Source organism: Wolffia australiana, chromosome 15 (assembly GCF_029677425.1).
Source record: "Wolffia australiana isolate 7733 chromosome 15, ASM2967742v1".
Classification (NCBI taxonomy): domain Eukaryota; kingdom Viridiplantae; phylum Streptophyta; class Magnoliopsida; order Alismatales; family Araceae; genus Wolffia; species Wolffia australiana.
The window spans coordinates 3,388,167-3,408,636 of record NC_135849.1 but is presented as its reverse complement, the minus strand read 5'-3'; the positions used below and the strand labels follow the sequence as shown (position 1 = coordinate 3,408,636).

Sequence of the window (20,470 nt, the reverse complement as noted above, 5' to 3'; positions counted from 1 at the left end):
TTGCATCTTCTGAAGATTGTTTACTTCCATGTTTGAATAAAGATTGATTCAACGATGTTTGTCATCCAGATTTAGCCCACTCATGAATACATGACATAAACTTTTATTTCATCTGTTGGTTTTTTGCTTAGTCTACAATCAGGTCCTCACTTCAAAATGCTCAATATGCTCACTTCAAAATCCATAAAAATAAGGAAACATGGCACGTCGGAGAATATTTGATGAATAACCTGGAAGCTTTCATATCTGAATAATGCCCATAGGGAAACACCAAAATCAGCCTCCTTCCACGTGCCATACGCAATACACTGGGGATTTACTACAATCCAGGGAGGAATGACAGCTGGGCAACAGAGGGCAGCGAGAAGTGAAGATTCTGAGCTGCCAAGAACGCGACTATACCAGCTGCGTACCCTGCAAAAGCGAATCCGCTCACCTGGCGAAGAAACGATCAACGTTAAGGCGTACCATTCAAAGGAAGGGGAAAATAAACCAACAGAAAGGCTCCAAAGTGGTAGAAACATGAATGGATGGATTTCTCACCTTGCGAAGATACCAGAAAAAGTCGACTTTTTCCATTCCCATGAAGGCAACACCGGCTGCCGAGCCAATGATGAGCATGGAGCCGCCGGTGCCGGCACAGAAGGCGATGAGCTGCCAAAACTCCGAGTCCTGGGGGAAGGCGGAAAGATCGTACATGCCCATGGTGGCGGCCACCAAGGGCACGTTGTCTATAATGGCTGACACCACCCCAATGGCGCTGGCAATCAGCTCGATGTTCGGGATATTGGCGTCCAAATAGTTTGCCACTTCTCTGAGCAGCCCGGCTGCCTCCAGGCTGAAATTTCAGACAGGGCAGGAAAGACAATAGCTTTGATTAAGGCCAAGTCAGTTTTGAATGAGATCGATTAGGAGCCAGAAAAAAATGGTTTGAGAATGTCTACAATTAGAAATTGTAGAATCTTGGGCATCTAATGCCCACTTCTTTAAACTGTCGGAAAGAACAACCATGAAGAACATAGTGTCGATTAAAGACTTTTTTTAAGGAGTTAGAAAATTAACACTGTGCGCCATTCAGTATTTTTGGAATATGAGCGTATCTAAATACTGGGCAAACTTCTCTGAGCAGTTCAGCAGCTTCCAGGGTGAATATTTGGGGAGAAAACAAGAAGGAAAAAGGTAGATTACAGGGTGGACAGAGATATTTTCTGTTTCTTAGCGTGTACGAAAAAGGTGGAATATATATAAATTTTAATGGCTACATTTCTTTTTATAATCAAGAGGCTCGAACTATTTCTCCCAACTGCTTTTCAAACTATTGGATTTACTCTCTGAAAATGAGTAGGGATAAATGGTTTGATCCTCTTGATTACAAGGAGAAATTTCATTATTAAAATATAAGTCCATCTTGGTCCAACATGCTAAGAGAAAGAAATTTAATATCACTTTAGATTAAGCAAAAGCGAGCCCCTTTTTTGTCATCAATAAGAAGAGGGTCTCATGTGGAGTAAAAATAGCTACATGAATAGTCGAGAAATAATGAAAAATAATGTTATCCAAATCAGTGCACATTTTTTACGGTGTTTATTCCAGAGGAAAGTTTGGGGTGAATCCTTTTCAATCTTCAAATTTACGATAATCTTTATCGTGCAAAAATATATTAACATTGTCTAGTTTTTATATGGCTTCTACCATAAGAAAATTATGGAATCAATCCTCTTCACTCTTATAATGACCCATTATTCACGCAAACATTGAGAGGATCGATCCAACACTTTCTTCCGCCACAAAAGAAGAGACTTCTTTTTCAAACTGGTAAAGAAAGTTTTCTTCTATTGAATATTGAAAAGAAGAGGCCGTCGGAGAGGTTACCTGCCCACAGAGAGAAGAATTCCAAGAAAGAAGAGGATCCCCTGGGTGTCAATCCTGGACAGAGCTTGAGGGACTTTGAGCCTTTGTCTTCCTGATTCTCCATAATGGATGGCGTCTGTCAATACCCAGAGCACCCCAAGACCTAGAAGCATACCCATAAAAGGAGGAAGCCCGGTCGCAGCTTTGAAGACAGGAACAAGGATTAGCACCCCGACGCCGACACCGAAGACGAGCTGCCCTCGGGGGGCCATCTGCTCCGAAGCCAACACGTCCTCAGAACTCTGGCCGTTGTTATTGACTTCACTGTTTGGGTAAATGGAGGCGATGTTAGGAGGGCGGGTGGGAGGGAAGTCGTGTGCGTTTAGTGATTGAGTTTAGACTACCTGGTCAGGGACATGAGGGCAAGAGGGACAGCCAGGGAAATGACTGAGGGAATGAACAAGCCCTGGCAGACAGGAAAAAAATGATTTTTAGTAACGGATTATTAATATAGAAGTATTTAAGAATGATGATATATGTCAAAAGGTTTAAAGATCAAGAAGAAAAACATTCAACTCGAAAAGTTGTCATCAGTTATATCTTGAAATCCAATGTGAGACAACTATCCGGGTTTCCAATACTGTGTTGAAGCATAATAAGTCTGACATCTCTAACCAAGCTGCTTCATTGGAGAAAAAAGATTCACGTTGAATAGCTGTCCCTTAGCAAAAACTAGATTCGCCTTTGGGACAGGTATATAGAGGACCAGTGTCAAGAAAAGCTGTCACCAGTTTTTTTTAAAAATTGAGGTATACGGATTATGTGGTCAATGTGATACAACTGGGTTTCTCCAAATGACGATGAGTTGAAACAAAAGTTGACATACTTACGCAAACAGCCCAACCGGAAAAAAAATCATTCAAGTCAGTTCTTTATTTATTTTAAAATTAAATGATGTGGATGATGCGTCAAAGTGAGAAACTAATTGGATTTCCGGCGAAATGGAGACAAGTTGACAAAGTTGACAGATAAATGCATGGTATTCACTTCGTTAAATCATTCAAATTGAAACAAAAAGTTACCAGTCTTTTTTTGAATTAATTATGGGTGAACGTGAGATCATTCTTTATAGAATGATGACAGGTTTAATCAAAACTTGACAAATCTATGCACGGTGTCATCAGTCTGGTTGTGTTCTTGGATGATACATTTGAAATTAATGATGGATAATGGAAGACAAGTGGGATCCTTATAAAAGAATGATGCGCTGAAAAGAAAGTTGGCACAACCATGCAGAGAGCCCAAAAACAACAAAAATATTATGTACGACTTTCTGCAGTTTCTTATAAAAGGACTTCCTGTAGTTTTTTCACCCATAAACAGAAAGTCGCAAGAAAAGTGGAGTACATCCACTAACTCTTTCTAAGGAAAGCTAAACTCTCATGCCGTATTACACTTTCAAGCGGATAAGAATGATGCGACCCACTGAAAAATTAACAGATTGAAGAACACAAAAGAGTAAATAAAGGATTCCTTCCCTCACGTCAGAGGAGACTACCACTTAAATACGCCACCCCACCATTCACCTCTCTCTCTCTCTCTCTCTCTCGCCGCTCTCTCAGCCGTAAATACCTATAAGTGATGCTCATCTCTCTCTCTCTCTCTCTCTCTCTCTCTCTCACTCTCTGTGCTCTCTCTGCCGTAACTACCATTAGGTGATGCTCACCCCTCAAACCTCTGCTCGCCTCTCACCCCTGTCTTTAACTTTCCCAATTTAAGTTGGAATGAAACAAGATATACACAAGCAATATAAGAATGAAAACCGAAGGTTAACTAAAAACGCCACCTGCATCGTTTGCAAAGTAGATATCTGACCATGAATCCATAACATGGTTGTGGTAACATCACCGATTGGTGTCCATGCGCCACCAGCATTTGCTGCTATTACAACCACTGCACCAAGAAACCTGGGACATTCGAGAAACCAACATGCAATGTAAGTGTAGATAAGGCCTTTCTTTTCATATACAGTCGGGAAGAGTTAGTTATAAATATTTTTCATGGGATAATGCAATTTCAGGTACTCGCAGCCAACAATGAAGATTATAAATCAGTCCCAAAATAAGTGAAGCCTGCATTAGAATATTGTAGGAAAGGAGCTTCACAAATGTTCAGAATATATTAAAGAGAGAAAATTCACAGTCGGTATGGTTTATTTGCCCCCTATCTCTTGCAAACGAAGGCCCAAGAACACAAGGGAGGCCCAGCCCGCTAAAGGAGTTTGAAGGGTCCGACGGCCATAGGGTTAGGGCAGACAAGTGCTTGGTCAGTAAAACCCTTCTCCCTCTCCCCTTTGCTCCCGATCTTCTTCCTTCGTCTGGTCGTCCTCACCCTCCCTCCACTTGCAGGTCTCAATCGCCAACGAGCAGCGGCCACCTCGCGACGTTCCACCGTCATCTATTCCCTCCCCTCACCCCATCTCTGTTCTCAGTTGTTACCTCCCCTTCCCTCTCTGGACTACCTGCCGTTGAACTCTCTTTCGGTGGTAATAGCTTTCAGTTCACCAAGTTTGAGGAAGAGGGCACCGATACGTCGTGTGGCAACATATCAGTTTAGCAATCTGAGTAACATATTATAAGCAGCACAATAATGACCATTACTATCAAATTAAACTGTACAGATCAATCACAGAAATGACCACAGCAGGTTTCGTTTTTTTTGAAATAATACCGCATCAAATTTCGTATATTGAAGATATTTGATGGCAGGGAGAGGTCTCACCATACCTTTAACATCAATACTACATAGAACTTGTGAACTTTCCCTTGAGAGCTTCTCCTCCAGCCAAACCCAAGGCGACGGGTGGAAGGAGACCAACTCACGAGAAGAACAGAAAAACAATAATAATTACTCTTCAATTGTTCCCGTGTACCCTAAATATATTAGGGTATACGGGTTTTACATAATGTGCCTCATATTGGACCAAATACAGAAAGAGATATAAGGAAAAAGAACGACATATAATGCGCCAGCTAACAGAACTTTATTTAAATTAACCTTTCATAAACAATCCCAGAGGGGAGAGAAGCATGGACTCAAGCAACAAGGGAAGGTGTCATGGCAGACGAAGGGGCCACCTCCCCAGCTGCCCCTATCGCGGCTGAGCCCAGCTCCCAGGGGACAGCGCCAGAACGTGTTGAACATCCCAAGACGAGAATGATTGCGGAGGCAGCAGGAGCTATGATGGCTTCGACAGTAGAGGGTGCCACGGTAGCCTCCCCATGAATTGCCTCTCATGGAACGTGCGAGGCCTCCGTGACGAGCGAAGGCGAGGAGTAGTGGGAAGATATATCAATGAATGGGGGGCAAAGGTGGTGTGCATCCAAGAGACTATGTTAGAGCAGGATCTACCCCAAGTGTGGGGCGCCCTCGGCCGGGGGGGTGATGGAGCACACGTAACCGGTGATGCAATTGGCCGATCAGGGGGTATTGCAGTGGCTTGGAGGGCGGAGGACTTTGATAAGCTGGAGGAGTGGAAAGGGCGGCATGTGGTTGCGGCCCGTTTGTCCAACCGTGAGGACGGGCGGACATGGGTGGTGGCCTCGGCCTACGGACCACCGGCCTCGCGAAGAGGGGAACTGTGGGAAGATATTTACGCCTTTGCCCACAAATTCCAGGAGCTCCCGATTCTCATTGGTGGTGATTTCAATGTGACTGTGGCGGCCGAGGACAGGCCGAATGGCTTGGGGGGGATGGACCCAGGTTCGGCGGAGTTCAGGAACCTACTGGCCAACTGTGGATTTCAAGAAATGGGGCCCTCGGACCGACGATTCACCTGGCGAAGCGCAGCAGGCCCTCTGGCGCGCTCTCGGCTCGATCGATTCCTATGCTCCATCGCGCTGCTGGAGATGTTTCCGCTCGCAGAGGTCACGTCCCGACCCCGCCCTATTTCTGATCATACTCCTATTTCCTGGCAGGCACAAACAGGAACTGCAAAGCCCCCCTATTTCAAGCTAGATCGTTCCTGGTTACGAGAGGAGGGCTTCAAGAGGCGAGTTGCCGAGTGGTGGGGTACCGTTCCTGCTATCGGATCAGCGTCGGCACGGCTGGCTACTAAGCTGACAGGGCTCCGCCGACACCTCATCGACTTCCGCCGGAAGATTCGCGAGGACCGGAACCAAACCAGGGACGCTGCTCTTGCGGAGATACAACAATGGGACACAGAGGAGGATAGCCGGCCTTTATCAGCGGAGGAGTTGGCGACGCGTCAAGCCCATCGGGACGTAGTGGCTGAGGAGGATTTAAAGACTGAAATGGACTGGCGACAGCGATCACGGCAGCTTTGGCTGGCGGCAGGGGATGCAAATACCCGCTTCTTCCATCAAGCAGCAAGTGGGAGACGAAGAATGAACAAGATCAACCATTTACGGGTGGAGGGGACAGTGGTCAGCGGCCAGACGGAGGTTGGACGTGCCCTAGCTAACCACTTTCGGGCTTTCTACCGTTGGGGACCGCGTAACAAATGGAAGTGGTCTGGAGCCGACGCACCCAGGATCTCGGAAGAGCAACGGACTAAGCTAATCGAGCCTTTCTCAACTGAAGAGGCTCAGCTGGCCATTCGTGGGTTGAATGCTGAAGGGGCTCCGGGACCGGACGGCATGCCAATTTTCTTCTACAAGGAGTGCTGGGATATGGTGGGTCCGGAGGTCATGGCGACTTTGGAGGAATTCCGGAATGGTACCTGCGAGATGGACCGGCTGAACAAAGCTTATATCCTGCTTATCCCAAAATGTCCGGGCGCTGAACAAGTGGGAGAGTTCAGGCCCATCGCTCTCTCCAATTCGATATACCTGATCATCGCCAAGGTACTTGCCAACAGACTCCGCGAGGTAATCGGCTACTTAGTGAGCCCTCTTCAATCTGCTTTTGTCCCGGGTAGACACATGGTGGAGAGTGTGGTTGTGGCAGAGGAAATTCTTGCGGCCTGGAGGCGAACAGGCACCTCCGGATTTATGTGGAAGGTGGACTTTGCCAAGGCATATGATACGCTTGACTGGCGATATCTCTGGAATGTATTGCGCAAGCGTGGTTTCCCGGAGGTTTGGGTGCGATGGATGAAGCTCTGCGTAGCGACCAGCACTTTTGCAGTCCTAGTCAATGGCCGACCTCAAGGGGGCTGGATCCACCCCCAAAGGGGTATCCGGCAAGGATGTCCACTGGCCCCGCTTTTATTTATATTGGCGGCGGATACCTTGACGCGGTGCTCGGAACGGTTGTGTGCAAGGGGGCTGCTCAGAGGATTTCACACCCCTGGCTGGCCTAGCGGGATCCCACTCCTTCAGTATGCAGACGACACTACTTTTTTCATCGAGGGATCGGTGGAGGAGGCTGAGAACCTCTCGATCTTGCTGGACATCTTCTCCGATTTCTCTGGACTCAAACTGAATAGGGCCAAGTCTACACTCGTCGGTATCGGGCTATCTCCAGAAGATTTGTGTCAGTGCTCCCAACTTCTATATACGCCGATTGGCTCCCTGCCCATTCGGTATTTGGGCCTGCCTCTCACTGATGGCCGAGTTGGAGCACGAGAATGGCAACCGGTGGTGGAGAGGGTTGAACAACGGCTGGGAGGCTGGCGAGGTCGTCTCTTGTCTCGAGGAGGGCGACTGGTCTTGGTGAAGGCTGTGCTAGCCGCGATTCCTCTACACTTCATGTCAGTCTTCAGGATGCCGGTGAGCGTTCGTAGAAGGCTTGAAAGCTGCATGCGGCGATTTTTTTGGAGCGGGCTCAGTCAAGGGGAATCGAGGGGCGTGGCCCTCGTCAGCTGGGACACTGTATGTCTCCCCACGTCACAGGGAGGCCTCGGTGTCAGGCACATTCAGTACACCAACATGGCTCTGCTGATCAAATGGGTACGTCGACTGATGCAGCCTCCATCAGATCAGGTCACGGCGGTCCTGCACGACAGCTACAGAAGGGGAATGGACTGGGAGCAATGGGCTACACCCCTCCGAGGAGACTCCGCTTTCATCAGGGGGCTGAGGGGAGTCTTCGCCAAGGCTCAGCCTCTCTTTCGGCCGAAGCTAGGGGATGGAACCAGCCTTCGGTTCTGGTTGGACGATTGGACCGGTCTTGGGCCCCTGCGAGACCTATTCCCCAGATTATATGGTCTCTTGCCCGCTCCCAGTGCCCCGGTTCGGGGGATGTGGGACAATGCGTGGTGCCCAACATTACCTGCCCATCTTTCCGAGCAACGAATGGAAGACTTCCTCCAGTTACAGCGATTGATTGCCTCTTTGCAGCCGCAAGACGGGGCGCGGGACACCTGGGAGTGGCGAGGAGCCAGTTTTTCGGCCAAACTGCATACCGCATTCTGCGGGGACAGGGGAGTCCAGCAGACCGCTCCCTCATACCCCGAAGTCGAATACTGTGGAGGCGGCGAATCCCACTGAAGGTGAAAATCTTCGGCTGGCTTCTCTTGCAGCGTAGACTGGTGACGCGACAGTTCCATCAACGCTGGTACCCGGGGAATACTGCCGAATGTGTCCTATGCTCCGGGGCGGTGGAAGACTGTGGCCACCTGTTCTTCCGATGCCCGACGGCCCAGGCTGTGTGGCAGGCGGCCGGGGTGGGTAGCGTTGACCCCGCTACTGAAGAGGACTTTTGGAACTCCATCAGTGGTGGGCTGTTCCGCCGGGAGCCGGAGTGGCAACGGATCTTCGCCCACCTTTGGGCGATATGGCTACACCGAAATGAAGTCATCTTCAAGGGGAGGCCTCCCTCCGTCGATGCTATTCTGCACGACGCTAGGGGATTGGCAAATTTTTGGAAGAGAGGTGGCTGTGGCCCCCTGATTTCGTCCCCCTTGTAATGCATGACTTGATTTTCTATGTCATTATATCAATGGCAACGGGGGGTCCCTATTATGGGGGACTCTCTCTATTTTCCTCAAAAAAAAAAATAAACAATCCCAGAGCTTGAACTTAATGGGCTATACACAACAAAGACAGTCTAACACATTCAGCTTGTATCACAAAAAGGAATTAACCAGAAATAACTTGATTGAACTCAATTGCCAATCAAATCAAGAAATGTCCAAGAATGCTCTGATGAATCTGTCTTGAGAGAGAGAGACGAAAAGAAAGATAGAAATGGACCGCCCTTGATGGACAAGTTACCTCCAGCCGCGGACGAATCCTCTGCTGCTCTGGCCTCCAGTGCTTCTTTCCCATTGCCGGCAAGGTTCCCAAGAACAATGCCCATTTCCTCTTGGTGCGGGTTGTTCCTCCTTTTAAAGTGATTCACACGTGCAAACATTTGCATGTGTTCTGTTGGGTTTCCTCTTTTTGAATGCTGATGATACGTTCTTGTGAAGAACGCATCACATTCTATTCTAGACAATTGATAACTCCTTTAGCAAAACTCCTTTTATCGTATAAACAACGGAGCCCTTCTCCTGCGAGGCACATCTTTTTTTGAGGGTTTGACCGTAAACAACTTCAATTTTACGACCTATTCTTGTTTTAATACGATCTGCAAGCAAGAGAGGGTCCGGCCCCACTTAGGTACCCATGTGAGGAAGTGAAATTTAAAACAAAATCTTAGTAACCACTTAGAGAGGTGAGTGACTTAATACAAGAGGTTCAAGAGTAAAAGAGAATGATACTTGCTAATTCACCAAAAACTGATCATTTATCTATCACCATGTGCTTGGGTCTATCATGTTAAACAGAGTAGAGAGTATTATATATAGCAGACTCATTGCTTAATTTCCCTTGAGAATACAAGTTCAAACCTTCTAACAGCCCTCACACCTACCATGCATCACGTATATAATGAACCACAGATTGGAATCCTAATATACGTGACCAGGCTTCCTCCAGTGAAGGCACGATAAACTGATGTTGATCATCTACCCACAGTTGAACATAATTAGCATCAAAGTATATCTCGGCAGATGTTGCCATCTCAGGCAAACATGATAAGATGAATTGATATACCTGATTTAGTATGATTTAAATGAATCAGTTTCCCTGAATATAGTCCTTGTTCATAGGCGGGATGTCTTATTGCTTTTTTAAGCTCTATATTTATGATGGAGTAAATCAAGGACATAGGTATGTTGTGATATGAAAGTACCCTCCTCGGAGCAAGCAGCCTCAATTCCCATAAAATAATTTAATGCAACCAAGTCCCCTAATATCAAGTTGTTGAGATAGGCTTTCATTCAGTAGCTGAATCTCTCCTTTATCATAACCTATGCAAATTATACCATCCAACATACAAAACCCAAACTAGAAAAAGTTAAATATCCACAAATAAGATAAATCATTTCCATCTGAATAAGCTCGAGGTAGGGAATGGTCCTTCATAGATCCCTTTGAATGTGATCAGGAAGATGCAAACTTCTTTCATCTGAAATTTAAATGTCCATATTAGCTAAATGAGAAGTCTCACACGACAGGGTGTTGACAACAATCCCATTAGAAACTGAGTGAAACCAAGTTCTTTACATTTTAGAGGGGTGTCCCACATGATTGTGAAGTAGCAAGAACCTATCCACCATAGCTCAAGGAACTTAACGATGAAAGGCATGTCACAGTATTATCCTCTAGGAGTAGGAGACCCTCATCTAGCCTATGATGTCCAATCCTCAGAATCCACACCATGTCATACAGAAAACACTTGTCATCGAGATGTGCCATAAGTCCAGGCACATTAAGACAAACTAAGTTATAATCCATTAAGTTCAACATCACCAATGCATCCTCAAAGAAATCATCCACCTGCAATCAGTACCTTGTGTGGATCATAAACTGACAAAATATCAAATCATTCTCTACTTGGAGACATGATCTTTTGCGCCCAGCATCAAGAAACCAGAAAATTTTTATGTGAATTGGATAACTTCGTACAAAGTGTTAGAGCGTATCACGTGAGTACTGCACATGATACGCCCCTACTAGCCATTACACGGCCATCTGTATAAATATCGTGTTTTTATGAAATGAAATAACTCTTTTTGTGTTCTTGCTTCTGTTGCCCTAAGAGCTTATATCTCCTCCCCTCTTCTCTATTCTCTCTGTGTACGAGAATCTTAGCAAAAGGTAAGGCATAAATGTTGCAAGACCTTGCCATGGGTGTACAGCTTATTAGTCCTTCAAGTTTGTCAATCTCCTACTTCAGTTTGAGGAAGTCTTCTCCTTTCACCTGGGTTGCCATGATGTTTGTCTTTTGGCGGATAGCCATGACATTTCTCCTTTGTCTGATATCTGTCCTCCTGCAACATGTAGACAGCAGATTATCTCTTGGATCACTCACATCCATGTTGCCCTGTTGTGGCCCAAGCTCTTGGAGAAACTCCTTGAGCTGATCAGCTTTCTTGGTGGAGAATGCAGAGTTGACTTTGGATGCTTTTGGGCCACTTTGATCTTTCACGGGTTCATCTGCAAGGGAACCCGCCACACAGCAATGCCACCATTGTCCAGCGAGGTAGTAGAGAACTGGGGGCAAAACATTATGCTGGCTGTGAGACCCATCTTGTTCTCAAGGAGGAACGGAGGGAATCATCACCCAATTTAGCCGGCTGCCTCAGAGGTGGCCTTGGAAGGAGGCAGATCACTCCATTTGATGAGCACCTCAATACCCACAATAGTTTAATACTTCTGTTCTCTCATCTCGGAAGGATGCAACCTGCCATTCGAAGGAGACTAGAAGGTTCTCCAAGGGAAGAGGTTAGACTCCCTGGGTTGAAAGGATGGCCAAAGAGATGACAAAGGTGATTTGTAATTATCAAAGATCACTGCAAGACTGCGAGCCGACAGTACAACTTATTTTTCTTGGCATCTCTGAACCACTCAAGAATGATGGATTGGGCCCAATACATAGACATCATTCCTGGCATCTCTGTCTGACACATTTATTTATCATTGTTGACCCAAGCAGTGCAGGGTACAAGTCATGGAGGCAAGGTGATGACCTAATACGAGTTTGGTTTCTGGGGAGCACGCTCGACAATGGGTGTAAGAATTTCCTACTTATGAAGACAACCACGGTGATCTGGGATCAAGCACATAAGAGCATTTCTAAAGGAAGATATTGGAGAATATACAGCTTGATCAGAAGGGCAGCCAGCCTTATCCAAGGAGAAAAGACAGTGACCGTCCACCTCAACAAACTACCAGCTACTTGGCAATAAATTAACCGTTATCGTCCTATAAAGAACCCTGACTTGGACGAATGGCAGTATACGAAGCAAGATTGACTCTACAAATTCTTGACATCAACTCAACTAAAAGTTGAGATTATAGACAAAATTCGTGATGGATATGAATCGACGAATACTTATGTTTCAGTTAACTGTTTTCAGCAGAATCAAAAGGAGGATAATCAAAAAGGAAATTATCTTGAAACGTTTATAACTGATACGCAATGATCAAATGAGACCAGTTCTCAAATTGCAAATTAAATGTTTTCACCTAAAAATTGAGAGATTAGGCCTTTTCCCGTCATGTTATACTAGGATTTCTAGTTATCTAACTTGCCCAACTCCAGCATACTACCCATAAAGCACCAAAAAATGACTTACTTCCTATATTCTGAAGGTGGCGTCAGCTTCCTCAGCAAGGAAACCATAACAATAGTAGACGTCAAATTGTCAAGCACAGAACTGAGAAAGAAGGTGACAAAACCCACCTACAAATTGGTGCAAAAATGTTTCAATATTTCTTAAATTTTAATCAAGAATTGAACAGCGAAAATCTCAAGTTGATCAAATTATCTGACTGGAAAAAGACTACATACCACCCACAGGAGAGTCCGAGGCTTTCTAGTGGTAATATTGTCAGTTACAAGCTTGAAACCTTGGTGTGCATCTATTATTTCAACTATTGTCATTGCCCCGAGTAAGAAGAAGACTATCTCACTTACTTCTGCAGATGCATGAGTTAATTCATTAACAGCTATTTCTGAATCAGGGACCTGCAAGGCAATTAAAAAAATTCGCAGTGAACCAGGTTAAGACATCCCTAAATAAGTTAAAAAACAAGAAAAAAAACATGAAAATATGAAAAACGGAGAGAGATAGGGATATACAGACAAAACAAGATGTAGTTGGGGATGGAGCTCGAGATAGTGATAGAGATTGATATAGCATAGAGATCTAGGACGAGGTTAAGCCTACGGTAGAGGAAGAAACAGAAACATAGATTGAGGTAAAGTTTTAGGAAGCGGTAGAGATCTAGGACAAGGTTGAAAGGTAAAAAAAGATGGTGAGAAGAGACAAAGACGACTGCCCACAGTAATTGAAAGAATTTTATTTCCATCAAATTTTGATGACCAATGTCTGCTTCTGAGTAGAAACCCGCTTATCTCAGTATTTACCTAAAACCAACCAATGTAGAACCAGTCACTCAAAGTCAAGATCCCTATAACCAGTGATTGGGGAGGACAATATAGGGATCTCATAGTATTGGAGGACATCAACTGTGGACTTCTGAGAATTAGGAGGAAGGGGGGGGGGGCATTTTGACTAATTTGTGATGAGAAGTTGCATCAAATTTCATTTTTTATCTTTACGGACCAACCAGTAGAAAATTAATAAGGGGCATTTAGAGTTTTAGATATTTATTTTATAATTTGAGATTTCTTCAATTCCTGTTGCCAACCGCTGCCGTAGACCATCTGTCCACCCTTTTGGTATTTCCTCGTTGGAACCCTCCTGGAGCCAAGATCTGCCCATCCTAAAGTATGTGGATTGTGGGGATCTCTCCTGTGAATGCCATACTTGGAGTGTGATCTGACAGAGGTCAAGGAAAGCAACCGCACATCTACACGCGGGAATTGCTTGAGGAGCTCTATCAAACATAGGATGCCGTCCAATCACTATATGGTTGTAGGGCCCGCCTAGCTTTTCCATGTGTATGTACAGTCAACCGGCTCCATTACCTTCAGAGACGCCCCTGCGATGAGTGCCAAAAAAATCTTCAGATCCCGAGTCCCATCAGCCTGCGCCATGAGGTATGTCTTCTGTTGCTAGCATCACATTGAAGTGATCCCAACAGCAGTAGAAATCCCTGGAATTTTGAGATCATCTCTGCCAGTTCTCCCCAAAGGGATGCGCTAACAACTGGGTTCACGGGGCTGGGGGCACAGGGCTCCCACATTGGAGTTCCCCCCTGAAAAGAAAATACTCGGGCATGAAAAGCATAGGGCTGCAGGCATGGGGCTCCCACAGCGTAATTATCTGTTTCCTATCTGTCTTCTATTTTTGGTATTCCTTTCTCTTTCATGTTTAAATAGTTATGTAAGTGGGCCACATGTTATAAGCTGTTCACACTTCTTTCCTTTATTTTTTTAGTGAATTGAGTAAGAAGGTCATGTCAGCAACCCAATTGACGTCAGAATTATTCATTTCCACATGTCTCAAATATAACTATAACAGTAGAATGTGTTATCCACTTAAGTCATAAGGGGATCTTGTACATTGTTCCTTAGATCACGATGTATTATACCATTCTCCCTCTGATGGTTCCAACACCACTCCCAATCTGTCCTCTTCTTCATGCATATGTTTGATTGTGTTGATTAGAGCTATCTATCTTAGTTGCATTTCTTATTTCCTTTTATTTTTCCCTTTATAAGTAATGTAAATGGGCCACGTCTTATAAGTGGCCCATACCTGTGTTTAGTGGCCCATATAACTTAAGTATGTGGGCCCCATGAACTCTGTAACTGGCTGGTATTAAATCCAGCGTGGAAGAAAGGACTGTGTGCCTTGTTTTGTTTATTCAAACCCTAGCCACCAGGTATTCTCTGTGCCCAACAGAGAGATGAGCATCATCAGAGAAGGAAGTGGGATCTCAGGGATCTCGTCTGTTTTTCAACAGATTGCTTACTCTATATCAGGTAACTTCTCCCTATTCAAAAGTTGGATACTCACTCTTCATAATCAGACCCATCTGAAACTTGTAAAGTCTCTCTCCACATATTGATTTTTAACTGGACGATAGCGATTGATTTCTCTCCAAATGGCTTGCAGTTGGTTGCCATATGCAGCCACAGTCTTCTCTCCTTGCCCCAGGTTAGCCACTTTTGATACAAGGCTGTAAATGCACCAACCAAGTCATTTGGAACTATGTTTATGGGCCTGATCCCAGATCTCCTTAGCAGTCTTCAGTAGCCCAAGAGCTAAGCTTGAACCAAAGCATCTTCCTTCTTCAAAACCTTGTAGCTCTCTTCCATTGGATCAAAAGCATTATAAAGATGATCTAAAAGATCCTTCCTTCCTGAATAAGTTTGATATATTGACCCCAAGTAGAACATTAAGGCCATCATACCTCAATGGGTCTGGAATACCTGGGGAAACTATCTGAGTTGTTTTCTATGCCTGGTGTAGTGTTCGCCGTCCCGATATCCGTCCGATATCCGGTATCGGACAACCGATATCCGATATCCGGAAAAAAATGGGACGGTTCCAGATATCGGATATCGGATATCGGGCGATATCCGTCTATCAGGGGTTGACGGATATCGGTACCGGATATCGGGGGGTGAGGACGAGGAACGGTATAGGATACCGGATATCGGTTTTCCGATATCCGGATGTCGGAGACGGATACCGGATGCCGGATATCGGAAAACTGATATCCAGATATCGAAAAACCGATATCCGATATCGGATATCGGCTATCGACCACAATATTTGAATTCGAAATATATTCAATGCCCCTCATTATATAGTGTGCAAATTTTTTTTTTTCTTCCATATGGGATAACAGGATTCAAAGTTAACGTAAACTCTGAATCCAGTTATCCCACATGGGAGATTTTAGAAAATTTTACTAGTATATATTAAATGAGGTTGAGATATATTATAATAATAGCTATTCCTCTGCGAAATGTGAGATGCTAGCGGTCCGAAATGTTAGGAGAGAAAAATGTGGGGTTAATGTGCGTTTCATATTTTTTGGAGAGAGAGGGGCATGAAAAGCTAGAGCGAGAGGGAGAGAAAAGAGAGAGAGAGCGAGAACCCGAACGAGAGACGGATAGAGAGAGAGAACAAGAGGAAGAGAGAGTGAACGGGTGAGAGAGAGAGAGTGTTAAATAATTTGATGCGGGTATCGAAAACCGATATTCGCATCCGATATCCGGTACCGTCATCTGCCCCCCTGAAACGGAGACGGATGCCGGTATCGGACGGATACCGGTATCGGATATCGGCACTGTAGCAACCGATATCCGATACTGATATTCGGTATCCAGATATCGAAAAAACCGGATACCGGAAAGGCAATTTCCGGTATCCAGTACAGCATCCGTCCCGATACCGGCATCCGGTACCGGTATCAGGACGGGCAAACACTAGCCTGGTGGGACCCTTGGCTCTTGCAACTGCTCTGAGTCTTCCCTTATCCAATTATCTCTTCTCACATTTTAGACCTCAGATGCTCCACACACAATGCATCTCTTTCAAGGACCTCAGATCCTGGCAACAATAATCTCAAGCAGATTTCTAAATGCACAATCTTTAATAAGTCAAGTCTTGGTCCATCAAAAGGAACATGAGGAGAGCTAGGTAACATGTATGGATATAGATAATAGTCAGAGTCGTGATAACTTATTCCCTCCATGCAAGGGGCCCAATCAGACCCAGCATGTGAGTGCTTGTAACTCTTGTGTTAAGCCTATTAACCTTCCCTTATACAAAAATTGAGGACAAGGGTTAAGAGGGATTTGTGTTTTTAGGTTTGTCTCTGGGTGAAGGTCAGCTGGTATCAGAGGGGCTGGGAGTTTGCCAATGTGGGACGCCTGAGTTGTTTGTTGTCTAACTCTCTCTGTCGCGTCAAAGCATCAGAATCATCTTCTTGGAGTGATATTTTCCCTTGGTTGAGTTGCATCGAGTCAACAGGTCGATCGGTTTCCAGAATGGAGCTTCTGAGAAATATCCTTGGAATAACGCAGACAGATATCCTGGGTCATCTACCTTTTTCTTTGGAAAAAGATTAACGTACACATACAGAAATATAATGACGGGAATATTGATTGCACATTCTGAAGGAAATAGAGAGGAATCCATCGTGACAATAATTAGAAGCATCATTATCTTCTCACCCCAAGGCTTCTGATAGTCCACAAAACAACAGCCATCAACAATGCAACTCCACTTTTGTTGAATGCTAGGGACTCTTCAAACACAATGCCCGCATAACCAAGTCCAAACACCAGTGCCATGGCAGCATCCTGCACTTAGGCCATGCATACCAAAACAAAATTAATTTCTTTCCAAAAAAATAAAAAATTAATGGTCTGCTTGGAAAGACAAATATTATTTGTCGTTGAATAAAATCTTGTAAAACAAAGATGCATACATCTGAGATTAAGACTAGTTAAAATATTAGTTGAACCCAGGTCTACAAAGTTCTCCAGATTTCTGGTAAATGTTTCTGGAATAGCAAGCTGTAGAAGCACCTAGGGAAGTTCTAGTGAAATCAAGATGTAGGGTCAGGGGACAGTTGAAGAGTACCAGTGAGGGACCACAGGAGAGGTAAGAGTACCAGTAAAGATCCATTTCCGTCCCAAATGGGACCAGTCTGGGAACTGTTACCATTCAAGACCACCCTACATCCCAACCCTCAGACAGGATCGAGGATGGTCTGAAACGGAAGGTACAGTTCGGGACGAATTCCCCTCTCACTTGCCTGCTCCAGCACTATGTCATCCCGTGACCTCCCCTCTGCTTTCCGACTACTCAAAAAGCAGCGCACCACTGCGCCATCCTCCCTCGTCCTGCCTAGCTGACTCACTGATTCCATGCCCTCTTATCCGCTGCTGCCCCTGCACGCTGTCACTCCCTCCCCTCACACAACCCCCATGGAATGGACTTGAAGGTGGAAAATTTGTCCCATACTGATTCCATCCCAAATGGTACCCGTTTTGGAACCATTTGGATTCCAGACCTCCAGGACCGGGGGATGCCACATGACAGTAGGGTATTGGACGAATGATATAAGTCATCCATGCCCGAATCACTTATAGAAGTTTAGAAGCTTCTTCCTTTGCCAATAAATATGAGTGTGCCACATTGTAATGAGGAGCAACTTTGCTGGCTTGATTTCTCTATTTTTAGAGTTCTTTTAATTTCTCTATCCAAAACCCTACTTGTTAGTGTAGGAGCAAGGCAGCCCTGAGCAGAGCATGACATACAAAAAATTTATGAAATAGAAAATAAATCAAGTTTAGCAGAATCACACCTGATTGTCAGCTACCCATGAATGATTAATTGCTATGGCCCCCACTAGAGCTGAGCCAACAACAACAGCAGCTTTTAGCAGGTCAGTTTTAGGTTGATAGTTGTCCTTGTAGTCCTCCGAGCTGATGTCATCCACAGAACATAAGGGATCGCATACACCAAAGCTATCCAATTCATCCTGTAATAATGTATCGTGTGATTGTTTAGGGAGAAGAATGAATATAAAAAGCGGCAACAATCAATCTTTCTCAGTGATACAAAAAAATGTTCTATTGGAAGGTAAACCTCGAATAATATATTGAATATCACCTCAATTGATTGAAAAAGATGGACTGAAGAGGAAGAGATCTAAGTTGGGAAATAAGAGAGATCGATCTTTAAGACAAGGGCACGTAGTGGTTTGAAAGGATCCAGACAAGGAAGGAAAATCCTAGACCGGGCTTCAAATTTCAAAATCCAAAAGAAAGACATGCAATGGAGAAAAGACAAAAATGCCCCTGTAGGAGCTGAAATGATAGATATCTTCCTCACAACGGTTGGAGTCTGTATCAATACTCATGACAGAGACTGTGTTTTCCTATAACTTCTCGCCATCAATTTCAAAATAAGAGGTAAAATGTTAAAGCGGAAGGATATGAAAAAGTAATCTCGAAGGAGTTTCGACAAGTTGAAGAAGAATTAATTACGTTCATATGAAATCAATAAGCATGAGTGAAAATTTAGGGTCACAATTCCTCAAAACAGAGTTGAAGAAACGTAATTGTGTCTCTTAAGAAACCTATTTTTTTGGGGGCTATCGATGGGAGTAAATTAGATACGCCTGAAAGAGATTTAACAAATTATTTGAAGTCGGTAATCATCCTTAGTTTACATTTTGTTAAATTACATGAGTGGTTAATTATGTGCAATGGTCGACAACATAGAAGAACATGAAATAATTCGCAATAAAGAACTCGTACGAAGCTTAGGGAAAAAGTACGGACGAGTTTTAGATAAAATATAGAGGATACTGAATCCACACCCTACTTATAAGTCATGATCAATTCCAAGGCGACCAAGGAGCACTCAAATACAACGTCGACGCAAGAATTAACAGAAATCCAACCGTCGGGCAAAAAGAACATCGAATTGGAAGCCTAAGCCCAAACAAAAATAAGGAAGGCATGGAAAATGTAAATTCCACATGAAAGCATCAACAGCAACCTCCGATTCGCCGCCGTCCATCGAGGACATGCCATTGGAGGAACGGCATACTGAATACACTCCATTTTCTTCCGGAGTGATCCACAGGCCCCGCCTCCACGGGTAAATTCCCTTGCTCCATAAAACAGACCCCGAAAAAGACAGATTCGACCTGAGATTGCCAGCAGACGACATCGCGATCCTCTTGTGCGATCCGAACGAGGCCGAAGAGGATGATACGGTGCAGCAGATGGAGGGCTGGCTCCGGCAAGGGCCTCCGATGACGCTCGAATATGCCGCCATGGCTCCCTCTCTCGGAGGCGCTTCCCCTCTGAGAGAAAAATATAAACCAACAACTCTTGAACTGATATTTATACCTCTCTGCCTGTGCACGATCTTTAAGGACGGGGACGATGGACGGGACAGTACGAAGATTGTCCTAACTCATAGAAGTTCGTCCAAATCGTCCTCTCCAGAGTTCGTCCCGTCTCACATCCGGGAGAAGACAGTACATTTGGCCACTCAGAAATTGACACGTGGCTTAGCAGGTCTCAAATTTAAGCTGGAGTTATCAAGTTGATACTTGACTCCCACATGACGCATAAATCGTCCCATCCGCCATCCAAGGCCCCGACAGGATGGTCATGCACACTACAATCATCCCGTCCCTAGACAACGAACAGTTTCTTGTCTCGTCAATCGTCGAGACTCCTGGACGTGACAATTTTTGGATGACGATATCGATAACAATAACAGATACTGTTATGACTTAATTAACGAATAATGTTTATGGACATTGTTATTGTGATAACGATATTAGATGTCGATATTGTTAAGAAGATAACAGATACGATGTCGTCTACGATATCAGAACAGATAACGGATTACGAACATGGTTCACTTATGTTGATTATATGAAGTTGTATAGGAAAAACCATACTAAATGTTAAAAGTATGGAAGCCATTGTTGAGTTTGAGACGATTTTTGGAAAGTTGTATACTGCTTGTTGCAGATAATGGATTATGTTGATCATATGTTCTCATTCCACAAGCCATTTATTTCCCCCACCGTCACTATTCGGTGATGGATGTTGCCTTTTATAGATGCTAGGGGGACCAAAAACTTGACAAAGTTAATCATTGCTAGGGTAAAGTTATAGCGGGTCCAATAGGTGTGGTATACCCATG

At 44.6% G+C, this 20,470-nt stretch overlaps 1 protein-coding gene across 1 annotated transcript; it reads right to left on the bottom strand.

The window, feature by feature from the left end:
• Positions 1-83: 83 nt before the first annotated feature.
• On the bottom strand, positions 84-19,630 carry LOC144713090 (sodium/proton antiporter 2-like). The gene is made up of 10 exons (XM_078587578.1): positions 19,304-19,630; positions 18,102-18,278; positions 16,963-17,091; positions 12,655-12,831; positions 12,440-12,546; positions 3,698-3,818; positions 2,256-2,317; positions 1,873-2,175; positions 544-838; positions 84-436 (listed from the first exon to the last, which is right to left on the bottom strand). Exons 1-10 carry the CDS (start codon positions 19,583-19,585, stop codon positions 320-322), a joined length of 1,770 nt encoding a protein of 589 aa, XP_078443704.1. The 5' UTR covers positions 19,586-19,630; the 3' UTR covers positions 84-319.
• Between the last annotated feature and the right edge of the window lie 840 nt (positions 19,631-20,470).